Source organism: Oncorhynchus clarkii, unplaced genomic scaffold, assembly GCF_045791955.1.
Source record: "Oncorhynchus clarkii lewisi isolate Uvic-CL-2024 unplaced genomic scaffold, UVic_Ocla_1.0 unplaced_contig_3728_pilon_pilon, whole genome shotgun sequence".
Classification (NCBI taxonomy): Eukaryota; Metazoa; Chordata; class Actinopteri; order Salmoniformes; family Salmonidae; genus Oncorhynchus; species Oncorhynchus clarkii.
Window position 1 is genome coordinate 60,001 of NW_027261026.1, and position 22,331 is coordinate 82,331.

The following is a 22,331-nucleotide window of genomic DNA, read 5'->3' on the forward strand; positions in this document are numbered from 1 at the left end:
GTTTTCACTATATATTTTACCTCTTGGGGATGTCATTCGAAAACATAATAGTAACTTTCACTGCTATGCGGATGACACACAGCTGTACATTTCAATGAAACATGGTGAAGCACGAAAATTGCCCTCGCTGGAAGTCTGTGTTTCAGACATAAGGAAGTGGATGGCTGCAATCTTTCTACTTTTAAACTCGGACAAAACAGAGATGCTTGTTCTAGGTCCCAAGAAACAAAGAGATCTTCTGTTGAATCTGACAATTAATCTTGACGGTTGTACAGTCGCCTCAAATAAAACTGTGAAGGACCTTGGCGTTACTCTGGACCCTGATCTCTCTTTTGACGAACATATCAAGACTGTTTCAAGGACAGCTTTTTTCCATCTACATAACATTGCAAAAATCTGAAATTTTCTGTCCAAAAATTATGCAGAAAAATTAATCCATGCTTTTGTTACTTCTAGGTTAAACTACTGCAATGCTCTACTTTCCGGCTACCCGGATAAAGCACTAAATAAACTTTAGTTAGTGCTAAGTATGGCTGCTAGAATCCTGACTAGAACCAAAAAATGTGATCATATTACTACAGTGCTAGCCTCCCTACACTGTCTTCCTGTTAAGGCAAGGGCTGATTTCAAGGTTTTACTGCTAACCTACAAAGCATTACATGGGCTTGCTCCTACCTATCTTTCCGATTTGGTCCTGCCGTACATACCTACACGTACGCTACGGTCACAAGACGCAGGCCTCCTAATTGTCCTTAGAAAGCCCTGCAAGGAGGCAGGGCTTTCTCCTATAGAGCTCCATTTTTATGGAATGGTCTGCCTACCCATGTGAGAGACGCAGACTCGGCCTCAACCTTTAAGTCTTAATTGAAGACTCATCTCTTCAGTAGGTCCTATGATTGATTGTAGTCTGTCCCAGGATTGTGAAGGTGAACAGAAAGGCACTGGAGCAACGAACCACCCTTGCCGTCTCTGCCTGGCCGGTTCCCCTCTCTCCACTGGGATTCTCTGCCTATTACAGGGGCTGAGTCACTGGCTTACTGATGCTCTTCCATGCCGTCTCCAGGAGGGGTGCGTCACTTGAGTGGGTTGAGTCACTAACGTGGTCTTCCTGTCTGGGTTGGCGCCCCTCCTTGGGTTGTGCCGTGGCGGAGATCTTTGTGGGCTATACTCGGCCTTGTGTCAGGATGGTAAGTTGGTGGTTGAAGATATCCCTCTAGTGGTGTGGGGGCTGTGCTTTGGCAAAGTGGGTGGGGTTATATCCTGCATGTTTGGCCCTGTCCGGGGGTATCATCAGATGGGACCACAGTGTCTCCTGACCCCTCCTGTCTCAGCCTCCAGTATTTATGCTGCAGTAGTTTATATGTCGGGGGGCTAGGGTCAGTCTGTTATATCTGTAGTATTTCTCCTGTCTTATCCGGTGTCCTGTGTGAATTTCCAAATGCACATACAAAAGTGCACTACTTTTGACCAGGGTCCATAATGTGCTAAATAGTGAATAGGGTGCTATATGGTATGCACCCAGAGAGACTTCACTACTCACACCCTCCTTTAACCAACAGCCACTTGCTCTACTGAGCTCTAGTTTATAGTGACAGAACAGCACCGGGATGCTCATACCGTTAAAAGGTCAAGGATAGAGAGGAAACAGATCAAAAAAGGTTCTGTCAAATATACGGTGTATATTCAAACAGATTGACAGTTCCTCTGAAACCCACTCTATCCAACCACTATATTCTCTCTCTCTTTTACTATTCTCTGTTTTCTTCTACTCTCTCTGTCTTTGTCTTTCTCTTCCTCTTCCATTGGCAGTGGCTGTGAGAACGTTCCTTTCCTCTCCTCCTCCTACTCCACCAGTGCAGATGTCTTCCCAGCTGGCTTGGCAGTATGTTCATAACGACCAGCTGTCTATTGACCTGCTGTGTCCTGATAGCCTTCACTACCCTCCTTTCCCTGCCTCCTTTCCTCACCTCATTTCCTTCACCAGAATCTCCCTTCAGAACCCTCCTTTCTTAATCTCCTTTGCTTCATCAGAACACTCTTTTCCTAGTCGCCTTTCCTTCAGCATAGGCCAAAATACCTCATCTCCTTTCCCCCCCAACCCCTGGGATAAAGTTGGTGAACAGGACAGAATGGGAACACTGGGGAACAAATCACATTGTGACCTAACTGCAGAGGAGTGAGTGGGCAAAGTGACTCTCATTCCAGACTTTGCCGAAGTCTCTCTCTCTCTCTCTCTCTCTCTCTCTCTCTCTCTCTCTCTCTCTCTCTCTCTCTCTCTCTCAACAGTGGAGAATCCCCCTTTTCTGCATTTTTTGCAAACCCCCAGAACAGACAGTCAGTGACGCGGTAAAAGGTTAGGGTTCAAAGGTTATGAGTGAAAGTTTAGGGGTGGGCAACAGGGACTCTGTTCAGAGGTCTGTAGTCAGTGGACACAATCAACAGACGTATCCAATGAATACAGCTCTCATTTAACTTAAAAAGCCACATCCAACCCAACATATGATTTTACATCTAGCAGTTCAGCGTGTCTACATGTTGTAGATATTTCTATTATGGAACACGGGAGAATAAATACAAGTCTCTGAGCATGGGAATTATATTTTCCTGTTTCAAAGCCAGGTCTGTTCTCAGAATAATCTCGTCTTCATCCGACCAGTCCTTTTCAATTCACATACCCTGACAAAAATATGCAGAGATAGTCAACTGCCTAAGGACTAAGACTGGATTGACCAGAGACAGCTAACTCCCTAAAGACAAAGACTGGATTGACCAGAGATAGTCAACTCCCTAATGACAAAGACTGGATTGACCAGAGATAGTTAACTTCCTAAGTACAAAGGCTGGATTGACCAGAGATAGTCAACTCCCTAAAGACAAAGACTGGATTGACCAGAGATAGTCAACTCCTTAATGACAAAGACTGGATTGACCAGAGATAGTTAACTCCCTAATGACAAAGACTGGATTGACCAGAGACAGTCAACTCCCTAAGGACAGACTGGATTGAGCAGAGATGGTCAACTCTCTAAGGACAAAGATGAGAGAGAAAGTTTACGTTAACATGTTTTCCATATATTTTGATAAAGAATTTCAGTCACTGGCTTTAAGAGTGGGAACCCTAATGGGAACAAAAACACAGGCTTACACTGATATAAGGGGGACAGGGAGACGATGATACACACACACACACACACACACACACACACACACACACACACACACACACACACACACACACACACACACACACACACACACACACAGAAATATGCCACATGCATGTACCTACAGACACAAAGACACTTGCTCCAATATCAAATGCCAAAGAATCCATGGTTTTAACCATCAAATAGTCAGTGGTGAAGGACCTTCCAGAAGGACCTTCCACGCCATCAAAAGGAACATCACATTTGACATCCCAAATAGGATCTGGTAAAAAAATAAATGAATCAGTTATATAACCCATCACCCTTTACGGTTCTGTGGTCTGGGGTCTGTTTACCAATCAATCATTCACAATGGACAATCATCCCCCGTATACAACGTAAAACACCAAATAATGCATGCAGAGCAGAATTAGGACGATACCCTCTTATCATCCAAATCCTGAAAAGAGCTGTTCAATTCTCCAACCACCTGAAAGGAAGTGACTCCCAAACCTTCCATAACAAAGCCATGAGATGAACCTGGAGAAGAGTCCCCTCAGCAAGCTGGTCCTGGAGCTCTGTTCACAAACACAAACAGACCCCACAGAGCCCCAGGACAGCACAGTTAGACCCAACCAAATCACGAGAATGCAAAAAGATAATTACTTGACACATTGGAAAGAATTAACCAAAAATCTGTGCGAACTAGAATGCTATTTGGCCTTAAACAGAGAATACACAGTGGAAGAATACCTGACCACTGTTACTGACCCAAACTTAAGGAAAGCTTTGACTATGTACAGACTCAGTGAGCATAGCCTTGCTATTGAGAAAGTCCGCCGTAGGCAGACCTGGCTCTCAAGAGAAAACAGGCTATATGCACACTGCCCACAAAATGAGGTGGAAACTGAACCGTGCTTCCGAACCTCCTGCCAAATGTATGACCATGTTAGATTACACAGACCCATAAAGAATTTCAAAACAAACCCCATTTTGATAAACTCCCATATCTATCAAGTGCCACAGTGTGACATCACAGCAGCAATATTTGTGACATGTTGCCACAAGAAAAGGGCAAACAGTGAAGAACATTTCAATTCAAGGGGCTTTTTCCAAATGTATGTTCATTTATTTTTATGTTTCTACTTTAACTATTTGCACATTGTTACAACACTGTATATTGCCAGTAATATGACATTTGAAATGTCTCTATTCCTTAGAAACTTTTGTAAGTGTAATGTTTACTGATCATTTCTGATTGTTTACTTTACATTTGTTTATTGTCTATTTCACTTGTTTTGACCATGTAAACACATGTTTCCCATGCCAATAAAACCCCTTGAATGGAATTCACTTGAATCAAGGCTGCCTCTCCGTCAGAACGCAGAACACAGACAGACGACTGTTTGAACAAGGCACATTCTCCAGGCCCAGTGGGAGGTGAGTGAATTCCCAGAGTCCTTTACACTGCTGGTAGAATGGCACATATGCCTCAGGGGGAACAGAACGGCCCTTTGTGTTATAGATTATACTGAGAAGGATGAGAAGATTCTCGATGAGTTTAGAACTATGAGTATAAGTGACCTGGGCCAGGGGATTCTTCTCCTGACCCCATGACCTGACCAGGGAAAACATTGGGCCCTCCTGCGTACAGGAGTAGGATGCCTAAAGATACGGGTCCATAGACCAGAACAAACACACACCAATGCATACACATTCACACATACAAATGTACACAAACACACGGCTGTTTCGGCTCCTTGGTGGTAATTGGAATTTGTTTGCACCTCCACAACATATTTGATGATTGTCATAATGTCATATGAATCATCACAATGGTCTGGCAGTGCTCTGGTTGTGACAGAACTAAAGTGTTTTCCCTAGTGTTTAATGACATCCTAAAGGTACAGCTCTGCTTCTCCTCCTACTGGCCAGAAGTGGTACTGCTGGCGAGAGGGTCATACTGCCAATCACCATTAGCTGACGGACTTGGTCTATCTTTCTTCAACTCAATGTTTGTTCTTCTCAATTAGTAATTATCATTGTGTGCACGTCCATAGAGACAAATGCAAAGGAGCACACATGAACACGCACATATACAGTACAAATACAGGTTTGTGTAGGTTCACCATTTAGCCTGAATCCTTTAAAAAGTGTGTAACTGAAGGTCTCAATCAAGTGCACCAAGATGAAGTTATTATATACTTTTAAGTAGAGCAAAAGCATCATAAAAAGTCCTGGGCAGATTCAGATATCTTGCCTTATCTGCTGTTGCTTCTCAGGGATTTGAAATCAGCCATGATCAACATCTGAATATTCAGTTAAAGACTCACTACCGCACTCCAACCAAGGTGCATCTCTACATCTCTCTCTCTCTCTCTCTCTCTCTCTCTCTCTCTCTCTCTCCCTCTCTCTCCCTCTCCCTCTCCCTCTCCCTCTCTCTCTCTCTCTCTCTCTCCCTCTCTCTCTCCCTCTCTCTCTCTCTCCCTCTCCCTCTCCCTCTCCCTCTCCCTCTCTCCCTCTCCCTCTCCCTCTCTCTCCTCTCTCTCTCTCTCTCTCTCTCTCTCTCTCTCTCTCTCTCTCTCTCTCTCTCTCTCTCTCTCTCAGATACAAGTCTAGCCTTTCAGTGACACATCACAGATAAAACTATTTAATGTCATGTTGAGTAGGGGGACTGAGAGAGATAGACTGCAGTGATGGAGGACTGCATGAAAGCAAGTAGAGATAACACTGCCATAACACAGAACTTCCCTCTTCAGATTCTCCTCCGCTCCTCACCTTACCTCTCTCCTCTCCTCTCCCCTCATCTACTCCCTCCTCACTTCTCATCTCCCTCCTCTCTTCCTTTCTCATCTCCCTCCTCTCCTCCCTCCAAACCTCCGTCCTCTCCTCTCCTCTCTCCTCCCTCCTCATCTCCCTCCTCTCTTCCTTTCTCACCTCCCTCCTCTCCTCCCTCCAAACCTCTGTCCTCTCCTCCTCTCTTTGATGTTTGAGGAATGAGAGTTGTGAGACCCCAGCTGCACTAACAGAGGTCAGGGGTCTTTAATGTCGTGACTGTGGAACACTCCTCTCACAACATGTGCTCATGCTATGAAACCGGACCACCATCTACCTACTCAAGGTCTTATGAGATGGCGGGATCTAAGATACAAGGTTACACAGAAATTGTTTAAAATCTCCCTTTTTGTTTTGACTTTTGCTTTACCCTGACCTGGCGTGTAACCAGGCACGGCTGACTATAAGAGAACCAGTGAGAGTTGATCAAGAACTCAGACCATCAGGAGAAGCCGGTAGCAGGGAGTCTGGGTTGTTGCTTCAGTTTCAGAGTGTGAGTGTATCGCGTCCGTTTGAGAGATTGACCATTTTCATCACCTCGGAAGCAACAGTGTTTCTTCAGTTCAGCAGCTGGTCGTGGAGTGTTTGTGTGTGTGTGTGTCATTGCGTCAGTGTGTCTACCATGTGTGTGTGATGGATCTGTTGTCGCCTGTGTGTGGACGTGTGATGGCGACGGTGTGCTTGGACACCGTCATAGCCGACCTGTTGGTGTCCGAGTCACGGAACGCCACAGCCACCAGGTCAGAGGGCATCTCCCTGGCAACGGGGTCCCTCCTCCTGCTCCTCTGTCTGCTGCTGGCTGCCTGGCGTCACACAGACAACAACTCTGTCCCAGGTCAGTCACAATACAGTAACAACAACTCCTTACCAGGTCAGTTACAATAGTCTGCTAGTTATCATTCTTATATAATCAAAACAAGTTGAATTACAACAGTGATTTTTCCAGCTACAGTTCATTATCTTATTTTGGGCTAAAGTGATTCTATAATTGAGCATGTTGCATCCAGAGCAGGACTGTTGGTCCAAGTCTATGCAGGGATCTTATCTCAATCCATATGATATCTTCATCTATGCTCAGAGACGGAAGAGGATGTGAGACATCCCACTCCCTCATTTTTTTCTGGTTCATATGCAGTCAATGAGCAGACTCAGCTGCTAATGCAGTGCCTACGGGAGAGCCCGGAACTGTGAAAAAAGCATTGAATGGTAAACAGCCTGAGTGGGACATCTTAATTTATCCACCAACTTTGCTGTTCTGTGTGTTAAAGCTGGTACATTACAGGATGAGATGTTTTGTGTTTCGCTGCCTGTGTGATTCTTTGTGAATACAGGAACATTGCCTGAAAGGTGCATTGTGGACAGCGCTCTACAATGCACCGCAGATTGAGTCCTGTCCCTCGTCTGACCACAGTGTATTGGCTGCTGTCTATGCTATGTACTACTGCATTACTATGTTGTGTCTGTTGTATTGGCTGGTTTAATCAGCTGTCTCCTTAATAAACTAATGACATATCATATTTGTGATGTTATGTGAACTTATGTATTGTATTGATATGTAACGCTATGTAGTGTTATGCTATGCTATTCTATGTAATGTTATGCTATGCTATTCTATGTAATGTTATGTATGCTATGCCATGTTATGCTATGCTATGTTATGCTATGCTATGCCATGCTATGCTATGCAACACCCTGCTATGTTAAGTTATTTTATGTGACCACTCTCCCTCTCTCTTGTTATCCTCTCTCACTCTCTTGTTATCTCTCTCTCTCTCTCTCTCTCTCTCTCTCTCTCTCTCTCTCTCTCTCTCTCTCTCTGTCTCTCTCTCTCTCTCTCTGTCTCTCTCTCTCTCTCTGTTCTCTCTCTCTCTCTCTCTGTCTCTCTCTCTCTCTGTCTCTCTCTCTCTCTCTCTCTCTCTCTCTCTCTGTCTCTCTCTCTCTCTCTCTCTCTGTCTCGCTCTCTCTCTCTCTCTCTGTCTCTTTCTCTCTCTGTCTCTCTCTGTCTCTCTCTCTCTCTGTCTCTCTCTCTCTCTCTCTCTCTCTCTCTCTCTCTCTCTCTCTCTCTTGGCTATGACAGGTCCTTTTTTCTGTCTGGGTGTGGGTCCTCTCCTCTCATACCTCAGGTTTATATGGACAGGTGCACAACATGAAATACAATACATTATAATCTGCTACAATAACAAATAGTGTATCGGAATCATTTATTAAATACATGTTCTATGTACAGGTATTGGCACTGCCAGTAACTATTACAACAGTAAATATGGAGACATCGTCAGGGTCTGGATCAACGGAGAGGAGACACTCATACTCAGCAGGTCAGTAGCAGGCAGTCAGTCAGACAGTCAGGCAGTCAATCAGGCAGTCAATACCAGGCAGTCAATCAGGCAGTCAGTAGCAGGCAGTCAATCAGCCAGTCAGTCAGGCAGTCAGTCAGGCAGTCAGTCAGTCACACAGTCAATCAGGCAGTCAGTAGCAGGCAGTCAGGCAGTCAGTCAGTCAGGATGTCAGTCAGTCAGGATGTCAGTAGCAGTCAGGCAGACAGTCAGTCAGTCAATAATCAATTGAAATATCTTAATTAAGATGTTTGAATTTAATTTCACAAAAGCACTTGTAGATTAATTGTAGCCTAGATGACATATGTTGTAATACACATTTAGACTTATTGACATAGACTTGTAGACTTCGGAGAGTGAATACCAGTGTACCCACCCTCTCTGTACAGTTCCTCTGCAGTGCATCATGTTCTGAGACAGGGGCGTTACACCTCTCGGTTCGGCAGTAAACAGGGTCTGAGCTGTATTGGCATGGATGAGAGAGGCATCATCTTCAACAGCAACATGGCTCTATGGAAGAAGACCCGCACCTACTTCGCTAAAGGTGACCAATTAGACAATGACTTAATCAATTGAGAAAGATAAGCATGGCATTACAATACCACTACTTAATTGATCATAATAACTGATTCTAGATATTAAATGGTAAACCATTAGGAGAAGGTTGCTGTATTGAATTACTATTCTCATATACACAAACTAATAGAGAAGTTAGAAAAGTTGCCTGTTGCCAGTCTGGCAATATCTTCACAGGATATCGTCCAATATGTTGTAATAAACTGCTGTATCTCCACTGTGTTCCAGCTCTGACAGGGCCTGGGCTGCAGAAGACAGTAGACGTGTGTGTCTCGTCCACACAGACTCACCTGGACGCTCTCCAGGGGCCGGACGGACTGATGGGTGGACAGGTGGACGTCCTGAGTCTACTAAGGTGTACAGTAGTGGACATCTCTAACAGACTGTTCCTAGGGGTGCCTCTCAACGGTGAGCCACAACCTTTTATACTCACAGCCATAAAGCCACTAGACCCTGAACAGTATATCTGAACATCAGTTATGTAGGCACTCAACATTACTTTCCTTTTCAAGTGGGAAGTTATTCCACTTTATAACATTTAATTTGATATTATTAGAGAAGGAGCTGCTGCAGAAGATTCAGAAGTACTTTGACACGTGGCAGACAGTGCTGATCAAACCAGATGTCTACTTCAAGTTGGACTGGATCCAGCAGAAACACAGGAGAGCAGCGTAAGTCACACAGTTATAAACAGTTAGCATCATTACCAAGGCATCCAGAACATCTAATATTAACCGTTTAAGGATTATATATAGAACAGGGTAACACTTGGATAGTCCATCTGTAGATGCTCTACGCTTAGAAAAAAAGGTGTGATCTAGAACCGAAAAGGGTCCTGGAGGCTGTCCCCATACGAGAACCCTTTGAAGAGCCCTTTTTGGTTCCAGGTAGAGACTATCAGTAACGTGTCAACTAACTATCTACTAACCCTAACCCTAGTCCTAACCTTAACCCTTATCCTAACCCTAAACTTAACCCTAGTCCTAACCTTAACCCTTATCCTAACCCTAAACTTAACCCTTATCCTAACCCTAAACTTAACCCTTATCCTAACCCTAAACTTAACCCTAGTCCTAACCTTAACCCTTATCCTAACCCTAAACTTAACCCTTATCCTAACCCTAAACTTAACCCTTATCCTAGCCCTAAACTTAACCCTAGTCCTAACCTCAACCCTTATCCTAACCCTAAACTTAACCCTAGTCCTAACCTTAACCCTTATCCTAACCCTAAACTTAACCCTAACCCTAATCTAAGCCTTTTTCTAAACCTAACCTTAACCGTAAACTAGCAGTTTCTTATCAACAGATTTGTTTGTTGATAGTATGACCATCTGTAGAGCATCTATCTGGACTATACAAATAAAGACCTAGAATAGAATAACTTTACTTTTCTTAGAGGGAACTTCAGTTGTGGCATTCAGACAGTTGTCACGTCTTCTCCCTCTGCTCGTCTCCGGCGCTCCACGTCTTCTCCCTCTGCTCCGCTCCGGCGCTCCACGTCTTCTCCCTCTGCTCCGCTCCGGCGCTCCACGTCTTCTCCCTCTGCTCCTCTCCGGCGCTCCACGTCTTCTCCCTCTGCTCCTCTCCGGCGCTCCACGTCTTCTCCCTCTGCTCCTCTCCGGCGCTCCACGTCTTCTCCCTCTGCTCCTCTCCGGCACTCCACGTCTTCTCCCTCTGCTCCTCTCCGGCGCTCCACGTCTTCTCTCTCTGCTCCTCTCCGGCGCTCCACGTCTTCTCCCTCTGCTCCTCTCCGGCGCTCCACGTCTTCTCTCTCTGCTCTCTCCGGCGCTCCACGTCTTCTCCCTCTGCTCCTCTCCGGCGCTCCACGTCTTCTCCCTCTGCTCCTCTCCGGCGCTCCACGTCTTCTCCCTCTGCTCCTCTCCGGCGCTCCACGTCTTCTCTCTCTGCTCTTCTCCGGCGCTCCACGTCTTCTCCCTCTGCTCCTCTCCGGCGCTCCACGTCTTCTCCCTCTGCCCCTCTCCGGCGCTCCACGTCTCCACGTCTTCTCCCTCTGCTCCTCTCCGGCGCTCCACGTCTTCTCCCTCAGCTCCTCTCCGGCGCTCCACGTCTTCTCCCTCTGCTCCTCTCCGGCGCTCCACGTCTTCTCCCTCTGCTCCTCTCCGGCGCTCCACGTCTTCTCCCTCTGCTCCTCTCCGGCGCTCCACGTCTTCTCCCTCTGCTCCTCTCCGGCGCTCCACGTCTTCTCTCTCTGCTCTTCTCCGGCGCTCCACGTCTTCTCTCTCTGCTCCTCTCCGGCGCTCCACGTCTTCTCCCTCTGCTCCTCTCCGGCGCTCCACGTCTTCTCCCTCTGCTCCTCTCCGGCGCTCCACGTCTTCTCCCTCTGCTCCTCTCCGGCGCTCCATGTCTTCTCCCTCTGCTCCTCTCCGGCGCTCACACTTCGCCTCATTATGAGACCTGGACTCCATCACTTCACTGATTCCTCCCTTATATCTGTCACTCCCTTAGGTTCATTCCCCAGGCAGTATTGATTATGTGTTTCATGTCAAGACCCTACTCCTGTTTTGTATTGTTTCATTTTCATTGTTTCATTGCTCTCCATCTGCACCTGCTTCTCCACTTCCATCATCTTCATTACAACAATGAGCACTTAACAGCACATTTCACACATGACAAATACACAATATACATATACAATTCTACTAAATAATGTTTTATTTAAATATATACAGCAATACATTAAAGTTTAAAGTATTAGTTTTAATGTATAGCTCTGTTTTTGTGTTGCAGTCAGGAGCTGCAGGATGCTATAGAGAGTCTGGTCAACCAGAAGAGAAGAGGTCTACAGGAAGCTGACAAACTGGACCACATCAACTTCACTGCAGACCTCATCTTTGCACAGGTCAGTCCCTGACCTTGCCGTTACCCTATCCCCAACACTAACCCAAGCACAGGTCGTCTGCACAACTTAAAGACTGCCTTAGCCCACTGAGACAAAGATATAGGCATTAGGCAAGGCCCAAACCCAGGCTTAACTAAATTTCATTTCAATTAGTCAATATACATGTATGGAACTTTAGAATTTCAATTTACTTCCTGAATTGACTGAATTGAAATGAAATTGATCCTAACACTGGCCCTGACCCCAGCCCGTGTCCTCTGCACAATATTATAATCTATTCTGCCGGTTGTTTCCACTTTCTTATGTTAAAACATGTATAACAATAACATAGCCTGAGTAACCAAAGTGAGTCAACTAATCTGAAGTGTGATTGTGTGTTTCAGAGCCATGGGGAGCTGTCAGCTGAGAATGTGAGGCAGTGTGTATTGGAGATGGTGATAGCAGCTCCAGACACTCTGTCTATCAGTCTGTTCTTCATGCTGCTGCTTCTCAAACAGAACCCTGACGTAGAACTACAGCTCCTAGAAGAGATAGACACTGCTATAGGTGAGTCCCCACTTCACAATCTGTTAACATAGAGCTACAGCTTTAGGAAGAGATAAACACTTAAATTCTGTCTTTGTGTCTTTGAGCGAGGTACTTAATCCTAATTGCTCCTGTAAGTCGTTCTGGATAAGAGTGTCTGTTAAATGACTCAAATGTATAATAGGTCAGACCTTCACAATCTGTTAACATAGAGCTACAGCTTCTAGAAGAGATAGACACTGTTATAGGTGAGGAACCTCCTGCTGCAGCTTTTCTCTTTTTACTAGTTATAGGTCAGGACCCATCAAACCCAGACAACTACAGTACTTTCCAATAGAACTTAGGGGTTCATGTAGCTATATTGAATAAGTGGCTGTTTGAATGTCCATCTCCCTCCTCTCTCAATGTAGGTGATAGGGAGCTCCACAACTCTGACCTGCAGAACCTAAGGGTCCTAGAGAGCTTCATCAATGAGTCCTTAAGGTTCCATCCTGTGGTGGACTTTACCATGCGCCGGGCACTGTCTGATGATGTCATCAGTGGCTACCGGGTGCCAAAGGGGACAAACATCATTCTGAACATGGGACGCATGCACAGATCAGAGTTCTTCTTCAAGCCCAATGAGTTCAGTCTGGACAACTTTGAGAAAAATGTAAGAGAATAATCAAGACTATCACAGGGAGAAATTCATCTGCACCCTGAGGTGTAAAGATATTTACTAATTTATTTATTTATTTCTCTCTGTCGCTCTCCCTCTCTCTCTCTCGTGCACTCTCAGATACCTAATCGTTTCTTCCAGCCTTTCGGATCCGGTCCTCGATCCTGCGTTGGCAAGCACATTGCCATGGTGATGATGAAATCCATCCTGGTTACGCTTTTGTCACGGTACTCTGTGTGTCCTCACGAGGGCCTGACCCTAGATCGCCTCCCACAGACCAACAACCTATCACAGCAGCCCGTGGAGGAGGAGGGGGAGCCTCACACCATGAAGTTCCTCCCAAGACACCAAGCCAGGAAGCAGTCTTAGAGCAGGGCTCAGACACTGGTATATCCCAAATGACAACCTATTCACTATGTAGTGCAATACCTTTCACCAGGGCTCACAGGGCTCTGGTCAAAAGTAGTGCACTATGTAGGAAATGGGGTGGTATATGGGACAAAGATTGTATTTTAGGGCTAATCTTAAAATAATACTTACTTCCCATATATGTAATATGTCAGTATTTGATTCATATTTGTATGTTTGTTATTTTGTGACGTTTTCTATGATAGTAAGTTATGTTCAGGAGGACATGTCTTTGTAGCCAATGGTATCTGTAATAAGAAACGCTTGTTGATTCACACACACCATTATAATTATAGAATCTGAACTGTACATTCACACTTTTAAAACTAAATGACGCTGAAGTGAAAATAAATTGTATATATTGTTTTATTGAATCTGTTCAGTTTATTCATTAGATGTCCTTGGACCTATGGATGTTATAACTGACTGTCCATGAGATCAACATGATATTTAAAACATAGCTATACAGTTTAAACAATGAAGCTATAATTTGTGTTATGATGTTAGACAGTTGAACTAAGCTCATGAGACATTTACAGCCTTGTATTATTGTGCATCATTACCAACCTTTAGGCACGCTCATTTAACCCCTCCATCTTACTGTCTCAGTGAGAAGGGAACAACAGGTTCCTGTTTTGCATATTTGTCCTGAACATTTAATATGAGCGATTTGGTGAGTTAGATGTCCATGTATTATATAAAACATGCTGTAGGTAGCCCTAACCAACAGAAATATAAATGCCACATGCAACAATGTCAACGATTTTACTGAGTTACAGTTCACATGAGGAAATCAGTCAACTGATATGAAATCATTAGGCCCTAATCTATGGATTTCACATCACTGGGCAGGGGCACAGACATGGGTGGGCCTGGGAGGGCATAGGCCCACCCACTGAGGAGCCAGGCCCAGCCAATCTGAATTAGTTTACCCCCAGAAAAGGGCTTTATTACAGACAGAAATACTCCTCAGTTTCATCATCTATCTGGGTGGCTGGTCTAAGATGATCCTGCAGGTGAAGAAGGTCCTGCATTGGCGTGGTTACACGTGGTCTGTGGTTGTGAGGCCGGTTGGATATACTGTCAAATACTCTCAAACGTTGTTGGGGGCGGCTTATAATAGAGAAATGAACATTAAACAGCTCTGGTGGACATTCCTGCAGTCATTCCTGTGTGCAACTTTCCGAGTCTCCAGAGGCCCGTCCGGTCCCCTGGTAATGGCTTCATCTGCACCGCTTCCCCCACCATGAGCTCAGGTAAGTCCTGATGATTTGTCGTAGATGAACTTAGACACCTGTCTTCTGTGTTGAAGCTTCTCCAGCACGTCTGTCACCACACAGGGCTCCAGGAGAGTGTTGGCTACTGGTAGAGCTGCTTTTAAGCGCTGGTGCTGGGCCGGGCTGCTATTTATGCCTTCCGTTGGGGTATTGCTCCACTACAGGCCCACTTTCCAGGCATTTTTCGCCTCTCACAGCTTTTCTGCAGAGGTTCTTCACAATTTTGACTTCCATCTCTACCTTTCCATTAGCTTTTAGGTGTTGTGGCAATGAGGTGACAGGCTCAAATTCCCAATCAGCAGCAGATGTCTGGAACTCAAAGCAGAAGAATTGGGGTCCATTATCTGGCTGGCCATAGCGGGCAAACTGAGCCTTGCAGCGGTTGGTTGGTCTACCTGATACAGGAACTGAAATAGATTTCCAGGCATCATAAGAACACTTGAGTAGTGAGGTGGTCAGTCACACAGAGCAGACAAGTTTAGATACATTGTTGCATCATACTTTTTAACAAATACATTTGTGTTTCGCTCTTTGTTCATAATATCTTTCACCTCTTGTGTAATTGTAATTTGATTATTTCATTTAGAGATGTTTTATATATATTATTGAGATGTATAAGACCGTTACAATAATAAAGTAATTTGTATTGGTTGGAATATTTATTGCAAGTTAGAAATTATGACGGTTTCAATTAGGTTTATAAAAAAATTAAAAAATTAAAAATTAGGTTTATTAACTTCCTGAGGAAGTTCAGTGTGTGATGTTGTGGCCTAGTTGATGTAGTTTTATAATCACACACCAGTGCTGTACCACCCTCTAGTGGCTGGTGTCTGCACCACATCTATCTGCTAATCCTGTTTGATCAACGTGGGAATAGGAACAGGCCATATTATGATGTGCTGAGTGCTTTCTGTCTGCTTCATAAGACTCTGGGATGCAGGTTGAAGTCTTCTCTTTAGTTGTAGGATATTCAGGGAACATTGATATGTCATATAGACTATGTATTGTCCTTTATATGACTGATCCAGATATGTTGTCTATGCTCTCTGTACTAACATTATATTGTGGGGAGATTTTTTGTAATTCATGCAACGTTGGACAGCTTCACTCACTGAGTATAACATGTTATCATCCAGTCTGTGCTTCCGTTCCTTTGAGGGATTAACTATGGTTGAAAACAAAATGGTTGAATGAAGTAGCTTTTATTTTCTCAGTGTGTCCCTGGTCTTTCTATGTCTCTCTTTCTGACTGTACAGCACTAGCAACATGTAGAGGCTTTTCTCAGTGTGTCCCTGGTCTTTCTATGTCTCTCTTTCTGACTGTACAGCACTAGCAACATGTAGAGGCTTTACCCAGTGTGTCCCTGGTCTTTCTATGTCTCTCTTTCTGACTGTACAGCACTAGCAACATGTAGAGGCTTTTCCCAGTGTGTCCCTGGTCTTTCTATGTCTCTCTTTCTGACTGTACAGCACTAGCAACATGTAGAGGCTTTTCCCAGTGTGTCCCTGGTCTTTCTATGTCTCTCTTTCTGACTGTACGGCACTAGCAACATGTAGAGGCTTTTCCCAGTGTGTCCCTGGTCTTTCTATGTCTCTCTTTCTGACTGTACAGCACTAGCAACATGTAGAGGCTTTTCCCAGTGTGTCCCTGGTCTTTCTATGTCTCTCTTTCTGACTGTACAGCACTAGTGTCACGCCCTGGTCTAAATATTTTGTGTTTATCTTCATGTATTTGGTCAGGCCAGGGTGTGGCATGGGTTTTTGTATGTGGTGTGTATGTATGGGGATTGTAGCTAGTGGGGTGTTCTAGCTAAGTCTATGGCTGTCTGAAGTGGTTCTCAATCAGAGGCAGGTGTTTATCGTTGTCTCTGATTGGGAACCATATTTAGGCAGCCATATTCTTTGAGTTTGTCGTGGGTGATTGTCCTGAGTGTCTTGATGTCCTTGTTTTGATGTTAGTTGACACAAGTATAGGCTGTTTTCGGTTTTCGTTTCGTTTGTTTTGTAGTGTTCGTGTTTAGTCGTGTTTACGTGTGTTTAAATAAACATGGATCGCAATCGACACGCTGCAGTTTGGTCCGACTCTCCTTCACTATATGAAAACCGTTACAACTAGCAATATGTAGAGGCTTTTCTCAGTGTGTCCCTGGTCTTTCTATGTCTCTCTTTCTGACTGTACAGCACTAGCAACATGTAGAGGCTTTTCTCAGTGTGTCCCTGGTCTTTCTATGTCTCTCTTTCTGACTGTACAGCACTAGCAACATGTAGAGGCTTTTCTCAGTGTGTCCCTGGTCTTTCTATGTCTCTCTTTTTGACTGTACAGCACTAGCAACATGTAGAGGCTTTTCTCATAACATTACTGTTCTCTTCTCACTGACTATCTGCACTGATTATTGTCATAAAAATGTTCTTTAAGTAAACTACATAAACACTTGTCTTTATTTTGTCTTGCGTTTATTTGCTTAACGGAATAAATTGTTTAACGAGTTACCAGCTCTCAAATTAAACTCTAGAAGATATAAGAAATATAATATATTGATAATATTTAAGTCATTTATTCCCAAACCAGCACTGCATTAACTCAGAAAAGAATGAAACAATCTAAAGACTGTTGACATCTAGTGGAAGCCATAGGAACTAATCTGAACTCAATAAGTGAAAACTACCCACAAGTCATTTATTAATCATTACCTCATAACTTCTGAACGTCGCAAACTTCTTGCATCGGCACAAACCCAGCTTTACTGATCATTCCGTACCACACAAATTGATTTAATTGTTTATTTACTAACTAACTAAACGATAACACAGGATACACACACACATAGGTTATTGATTAGAAACCTAATACGATGGAAACAGGTCCCTAGCGGACTAACGACAACCTGACTGCTTGTTTATCAAAAGAGGGAGGAGTACAGAGCAACAAAGGGAGAAATAAAGAGAGACAACTTATACACTTGTAACTATGCTCACAGTAATCATAAAACGTTGCACCGAACCACCGCCCGTTTGGGGTAAAGAAGTAAATCAGGTATTTACGTGTTTGATGTCTTCCTTCATCGTGTATCTCTGTTGGACACAGGTATTTGTGAAATGGGTTCTGTTGGGCATTCTCCCGAGCTCAAGTGTAAGGCTCTGATTGTCCACAAGAGATCACATACATAGTGTCAAAAGATATAGGTGTCTGTAATCATGACTAAGTATGGCCTAATATCATTGGTTAAAAATCAATATAATTATCAAATATTAAAATGGCATACAAAGAACAGCATACAAAAAACACATGGATAGCATACGATCATAGATTCATTTTAGACTACACAAGCTTACAAACAATTACAGTGGCAAAGTCACAATCACAATGGCTTCAGATCAGTCTGTGGCTTCAATGCCTTGTCCTGTAGTCTTAAGCAGAACTAACAGGATGGTGTTTGCTTTCACCCATTCTGGAAGAGTGGTCCTTATTTTCATTATAACGTTTTTATACCATTTTTAATGACATCACAAAATAGACATTCATTTCCCATATTCCATCTCTCATCATTCCCCACATTCGGATATGAAAAATATTGTCCCAGTGTTCACTTTTGGACATGAGAGTTTTTGGGCGGCAAAACGTTTCTGTAACAAAGAGATTCCAATCACCACTACTGAAGACCAAAAATAGTTCTCTGCTGCATAAAATGTACGACTGGGTGTGAGGTGTCATAAAACCCCCACATCAATCCCTCCTCCCCTCTGTGGGTAAAAGGGATCTGGTAGACGTTGATCCATTGTAACCTGGTCTTTGGCTCCTCACAGGAGAGTCATTTCAACTTGTTGAACTCCAGTCCTTGAGGGCAGAGTGTCTGCAGGTTTTCACACCTCCCTTGTATTGATTGATCAATTAAGGTAATTGTTTAGTTAGGAACTCCTCTCAACTGGTTGTCTAGGTCCTAATTGATTAGTTAGGAACTCCCCTCAGCTGGTTGTCTAGGTCCTAATTGATTAGTTAGGAACTCCCCTCAGCTGGTTGTCTAGGTCCTAATTGATTAGTTAGGAACACCTCTCAACTGGTTGTCTAGGTCCTAATTGATTAGTTAGGAACTCCCCTCAGCTGGTTGTCTAGGTCCTAATTGTTTAGTTAGGAACTCCCCTCAGCTGGTTGTCTAGGTCCTAATTGATTAGTTAGGAACTCCCCTCAGCTGGTTGTCTAGGTCCTAATTGATTAGTTAGGAACTCCCCTCAGCTGGTTGTCTAGGTCCTAATTGATTAGTTAGGAACTCCTCTCAACTGGTTGTCTAGGTCTTAATTGATTAGTTAGGAACTCCCCTCAGCTGGTTGTCTAGGTCCTAATTGATTAGTTAGGAACTCCCCTCAACTGGTTGTCTAGGTCCTAATTGATTAGTTAGGAACTCCCCTCAACTGGTTGTCTAGGTCCTAATTGATTAGTTAGGAACTCCCCTCAGCTGGTTGTCTAGGTCCTAATTGATTAGTTAGGAACTCCCCTCGGCTGGTTGTCTAGGTCCTAATTGTTTAGTTAGGAACTCCCCTCAGCTGGTTGTCTAGGTCCTAATTGATTAGTTAGGAACTCCCCTCAGCTGGTTGTCTAGGTCCTAATTGATTAGTTAGGAACTCCCCTCAGCTGGTTGTCTAGGTCCTAATTGATTAGTTAGGAACTCCTCTCAACTGGTTGTCTAGGTCCTAATTGATTAGTTAGGAACTCCCCTCAGCTGGTTGTCTAGGTCCTAATTGATTAGTTAGGAACTCCCCTCAGCTGGTTGTCTAGGTCCTAATTGATTAGTTAGGAACTCCCCTCAGCTGGTTGTCTAGGTCCTAATTGATTAGTTAGGAACTCCCCTCAACTGGTTGTCTAGGTCCTAATTGATTAGTTAGGAACTCCCCTCAGCTGTTTGTCTAGGTCCTAATTGATTAGTTAGGAACTCCCCTCAGCTGGTTGTCTAGGTCCTAATTGATTAGTTAGGAACTCCTCTCAACTGGTTGTCTAGGTCCTAATTGATTAGTTAGGAACTCCCCTCAGCTGTTTGTCTAGGTCCTAATTGATTAGTTAGGAACTCCCCTCAGCTGGTTGTCTAGGTCCTAATTGATTAGTTAGGAACTCCCCTCAGCTGGTTGTCTAGGTCCTAATTGATTAGTTAGGAACTCCCCTCAGCTGATTGTCTAGGTCCTAATTGATTAGTTAGGAACTCCCCTCAGCTGGTTGTCTAGGTCCTAATTGTTTAGTTAGGACCTCCCCTCAGCTGGTTGTCTAGGTCCTAATTGATTAGTTAGGAACTCCCCTCAGCTGGTTGTCTAGGTCCTAATTGATTAGTTAGGAACTCCTCTCAACTGGTTGTCTAGGTCCTAATTGATTAGTTAGGAACTCCCCTCAGCTGGTTGTCTAGGTCCTAATTGATTAGTTAGGAACTCCCCTCAGCTGGTTGTCTAGGTCCTAATTGATTAGTTAGGAACTCCCCTCAGCTGGTTGTCTAGGTCCTAATTGATTAGTTAGGAACTCCCCTCAACTGGTTGTCTAGGTCCTAATTGATTTGTTAGGAACTCCCCTCAGCTGGTTGTCTAGGTCCTAATTGATTTGTTAGGAACTCCCCTCAGCTGGTTGTCTAGGTCCTAATTGATTAGTTAGGAACTCCCCTCAGCTGGTTGTCTAGGTCCTAATTGTTTAGTTAGGAACTCCCCTCAGCTGGTTGTCTAGGTCCTAATTGATTAGTTAGGAACTCCCCTCAGCTGGTTGTCTAGGTCCTAATTGATTAGTTAGGAACTCCCCTCAGCTGGTTGTCTAGGTCCTAATTGATTAGTTAGGAACTCCCCTCAGCTGGTTGTCTAGGTCCTAATTGATTAGTTAGGAACTCCCCTCAGCTGGTTGTCTAGGTCCTAATTGATTAGTTAGGAACTCCCCTCAACTGGTTGTCTAGGTCCTAATTGATTAGTTAGGAACTCCCCTCAGCTGGTTGTCTAGGTCCTAATTGATTAGTTAGGAACTCCCCTCAGCTGGTTGTCTAGGTCCTAATTGATTAGTTAGGAATTCCTCTCAACTGGTTGTCTAGGTCCTAATTGATTAGTTAGGAACTCCCCTCAGCTGGTTGTCTAGGTCCTAATTGATTAGTTAGGAACTCCCCTCAGCTGGTTGTCTAGGTCCTAATTGATTAGTTAGGAACTCCCCTCAGCTGGTTGTCTAGGTCCTAATTGATTAGTTAGGAACTCCCCTCAGCTGGTTGTCTAGGTCCTAATTGATTAGTTAGGAACTCCCCTCAGCTGGTTGTCTAGGTCCTAATTGTTTAGTTAGGACCTCCCCTCAGCTGGTTGTCTAGGTCCTAATTGATTAGTTAGGAACTCCCCTCAGCTGGTTGTCTAGGTCCTAATTGATCAGTTAGGAACTCCTCTCAACTGGTTGTCTAGGTCCTAATTGATTAGTTAGGAACTCCCCTCAGCTGGTTGTCTAGGTCCTAATTGATTAGTTAGGAACTCCCCTCAGCTGGTTGTCTAGGTCCTAATTGATTAGTTAGGAACTCCTCTCAGCTGGTTGTCTAGGTCCTAATTGATTAGTTAGGAACTCCCCTCAGCTGGTTGTCTAGGTCCTAATTGATTAGTTAGGAACTCCCCTCAACTGGTTGTCTAGGTCCTAATTGATTAGTTAGGAACTCCCCTCAGCTGGTTGTCTAGGTCCTAATTGATTAGTTAGGAACTCCCCTCAGCTGGTTGTCTAGGTCTTCATTGGACATTACTTGAAAGGAAATAATACAAACCAGCAGACAGGTCTCTCCAGGAATTTAGTTTGACACCCTAATCTTTGGTTGATTGATAATCCCATATGGCTGCCTGAATCCAGCATGACTTCCTGCTGGGTTGGCTAACTGTGTTGGTGATACATTGGGTTGTTCTGGGGCAGTTGTATGTCTTTTGGGTTGAGCTCTGCTCCAAGGTGCTTCTAGTACATCATGTCCACCACCATTCTGTCTGGCTGCCCTGGAGTTATATAGGCTACCATGACAACCATATGATGCATGTCCAGGGAGGATACAGCAACACATGACAAGGCCCTAACTGTGGTTTAGAATGCATGGAGTCATGCTATTGATTGCTGTATTCATTATGTCTATGCCTTTGTGTTTGTGTGATGTGAATGCATGCAGAACAATGTGATACAATATTGCCTACTTTCTGTTTTGCAGTTGTACTACATATCATTCACTAAAGAAACCTAAACTGATCTCCTGCCTCCTGGTCTTCTTTTCTGTAACTGTTAGCTGTCTCCTGTCTGTCGAGCTTTGTAGCAGTTACATATTGTTACATATGTTGCATATTGTGAGGGAAGAATACTAATGCATTTGTCCATTTCAATATGTGATACCTACCAATAACCACCAGGGGGGGACTAAGACCATCTAAAAACCATAGATGAAGTTCATTCTTCAGTCTGCGTATTGTACACACACACTGAGAACATGTCCACATGCAGCATTAGATCCCATCTCATAACACCAGAAATGAAACATAATCAATGAATCTGATCACTAAATAGCCTCCTGCGGTCAGAAAGGATCTCCTCTCCAGTCATATGTATTGATTATGACAGAAGTTTGTAAACAGAAGAGTCAATCTGGGCTGATACACCTGTATCCTCATTACTGTGACAGGATCACTATACACCGGATCTCTGAGCCTGTTTCCCACCACAACACAACAGGTCTAGATGAGGAATGAAACAT

At 44.0% G+C, this 22,331-nt stretch overlaps 1 protein-coding gene across 1 annotated transcript; it reads left to right on the forward strand.

Moving 5' to 3' along the window:
- The first annotated feature begins 6,614 nt into the window (after nucleotides 1–6,614).
- LOC139403846 (aromatase-like) lies at nucleotides 6,615–13,596 on the forward strand. Its single transcript, XM_071147000.1, has 10 exons — nucleotides 6,615–6,816; nucleotides 8,059–8,118; nucleotides 8,209–8,299; nucleotides 8,707–8,861; nucleotides 9,122–9,301; nucleotides 9,450–9,564; nucleotides 11,644–11,755; nucleotides 12,139–12,301; nucleotides 12,691–12,932; nucleotides 13,059–13,596. The coding sequence occupies exons 1-10, from the start codon at nucleotides 6,615–6,617 to the stop codon at nucleotides 13,305–13,307; spliced, it is 1,569 nt and encodes a 522-aa protein (XP_071003101.1). The 3' UTR covers nucleotides 13,308–13,596.
- Nucleotides 13,597–22,331: the final 8,735 nt, after the last annotated feature.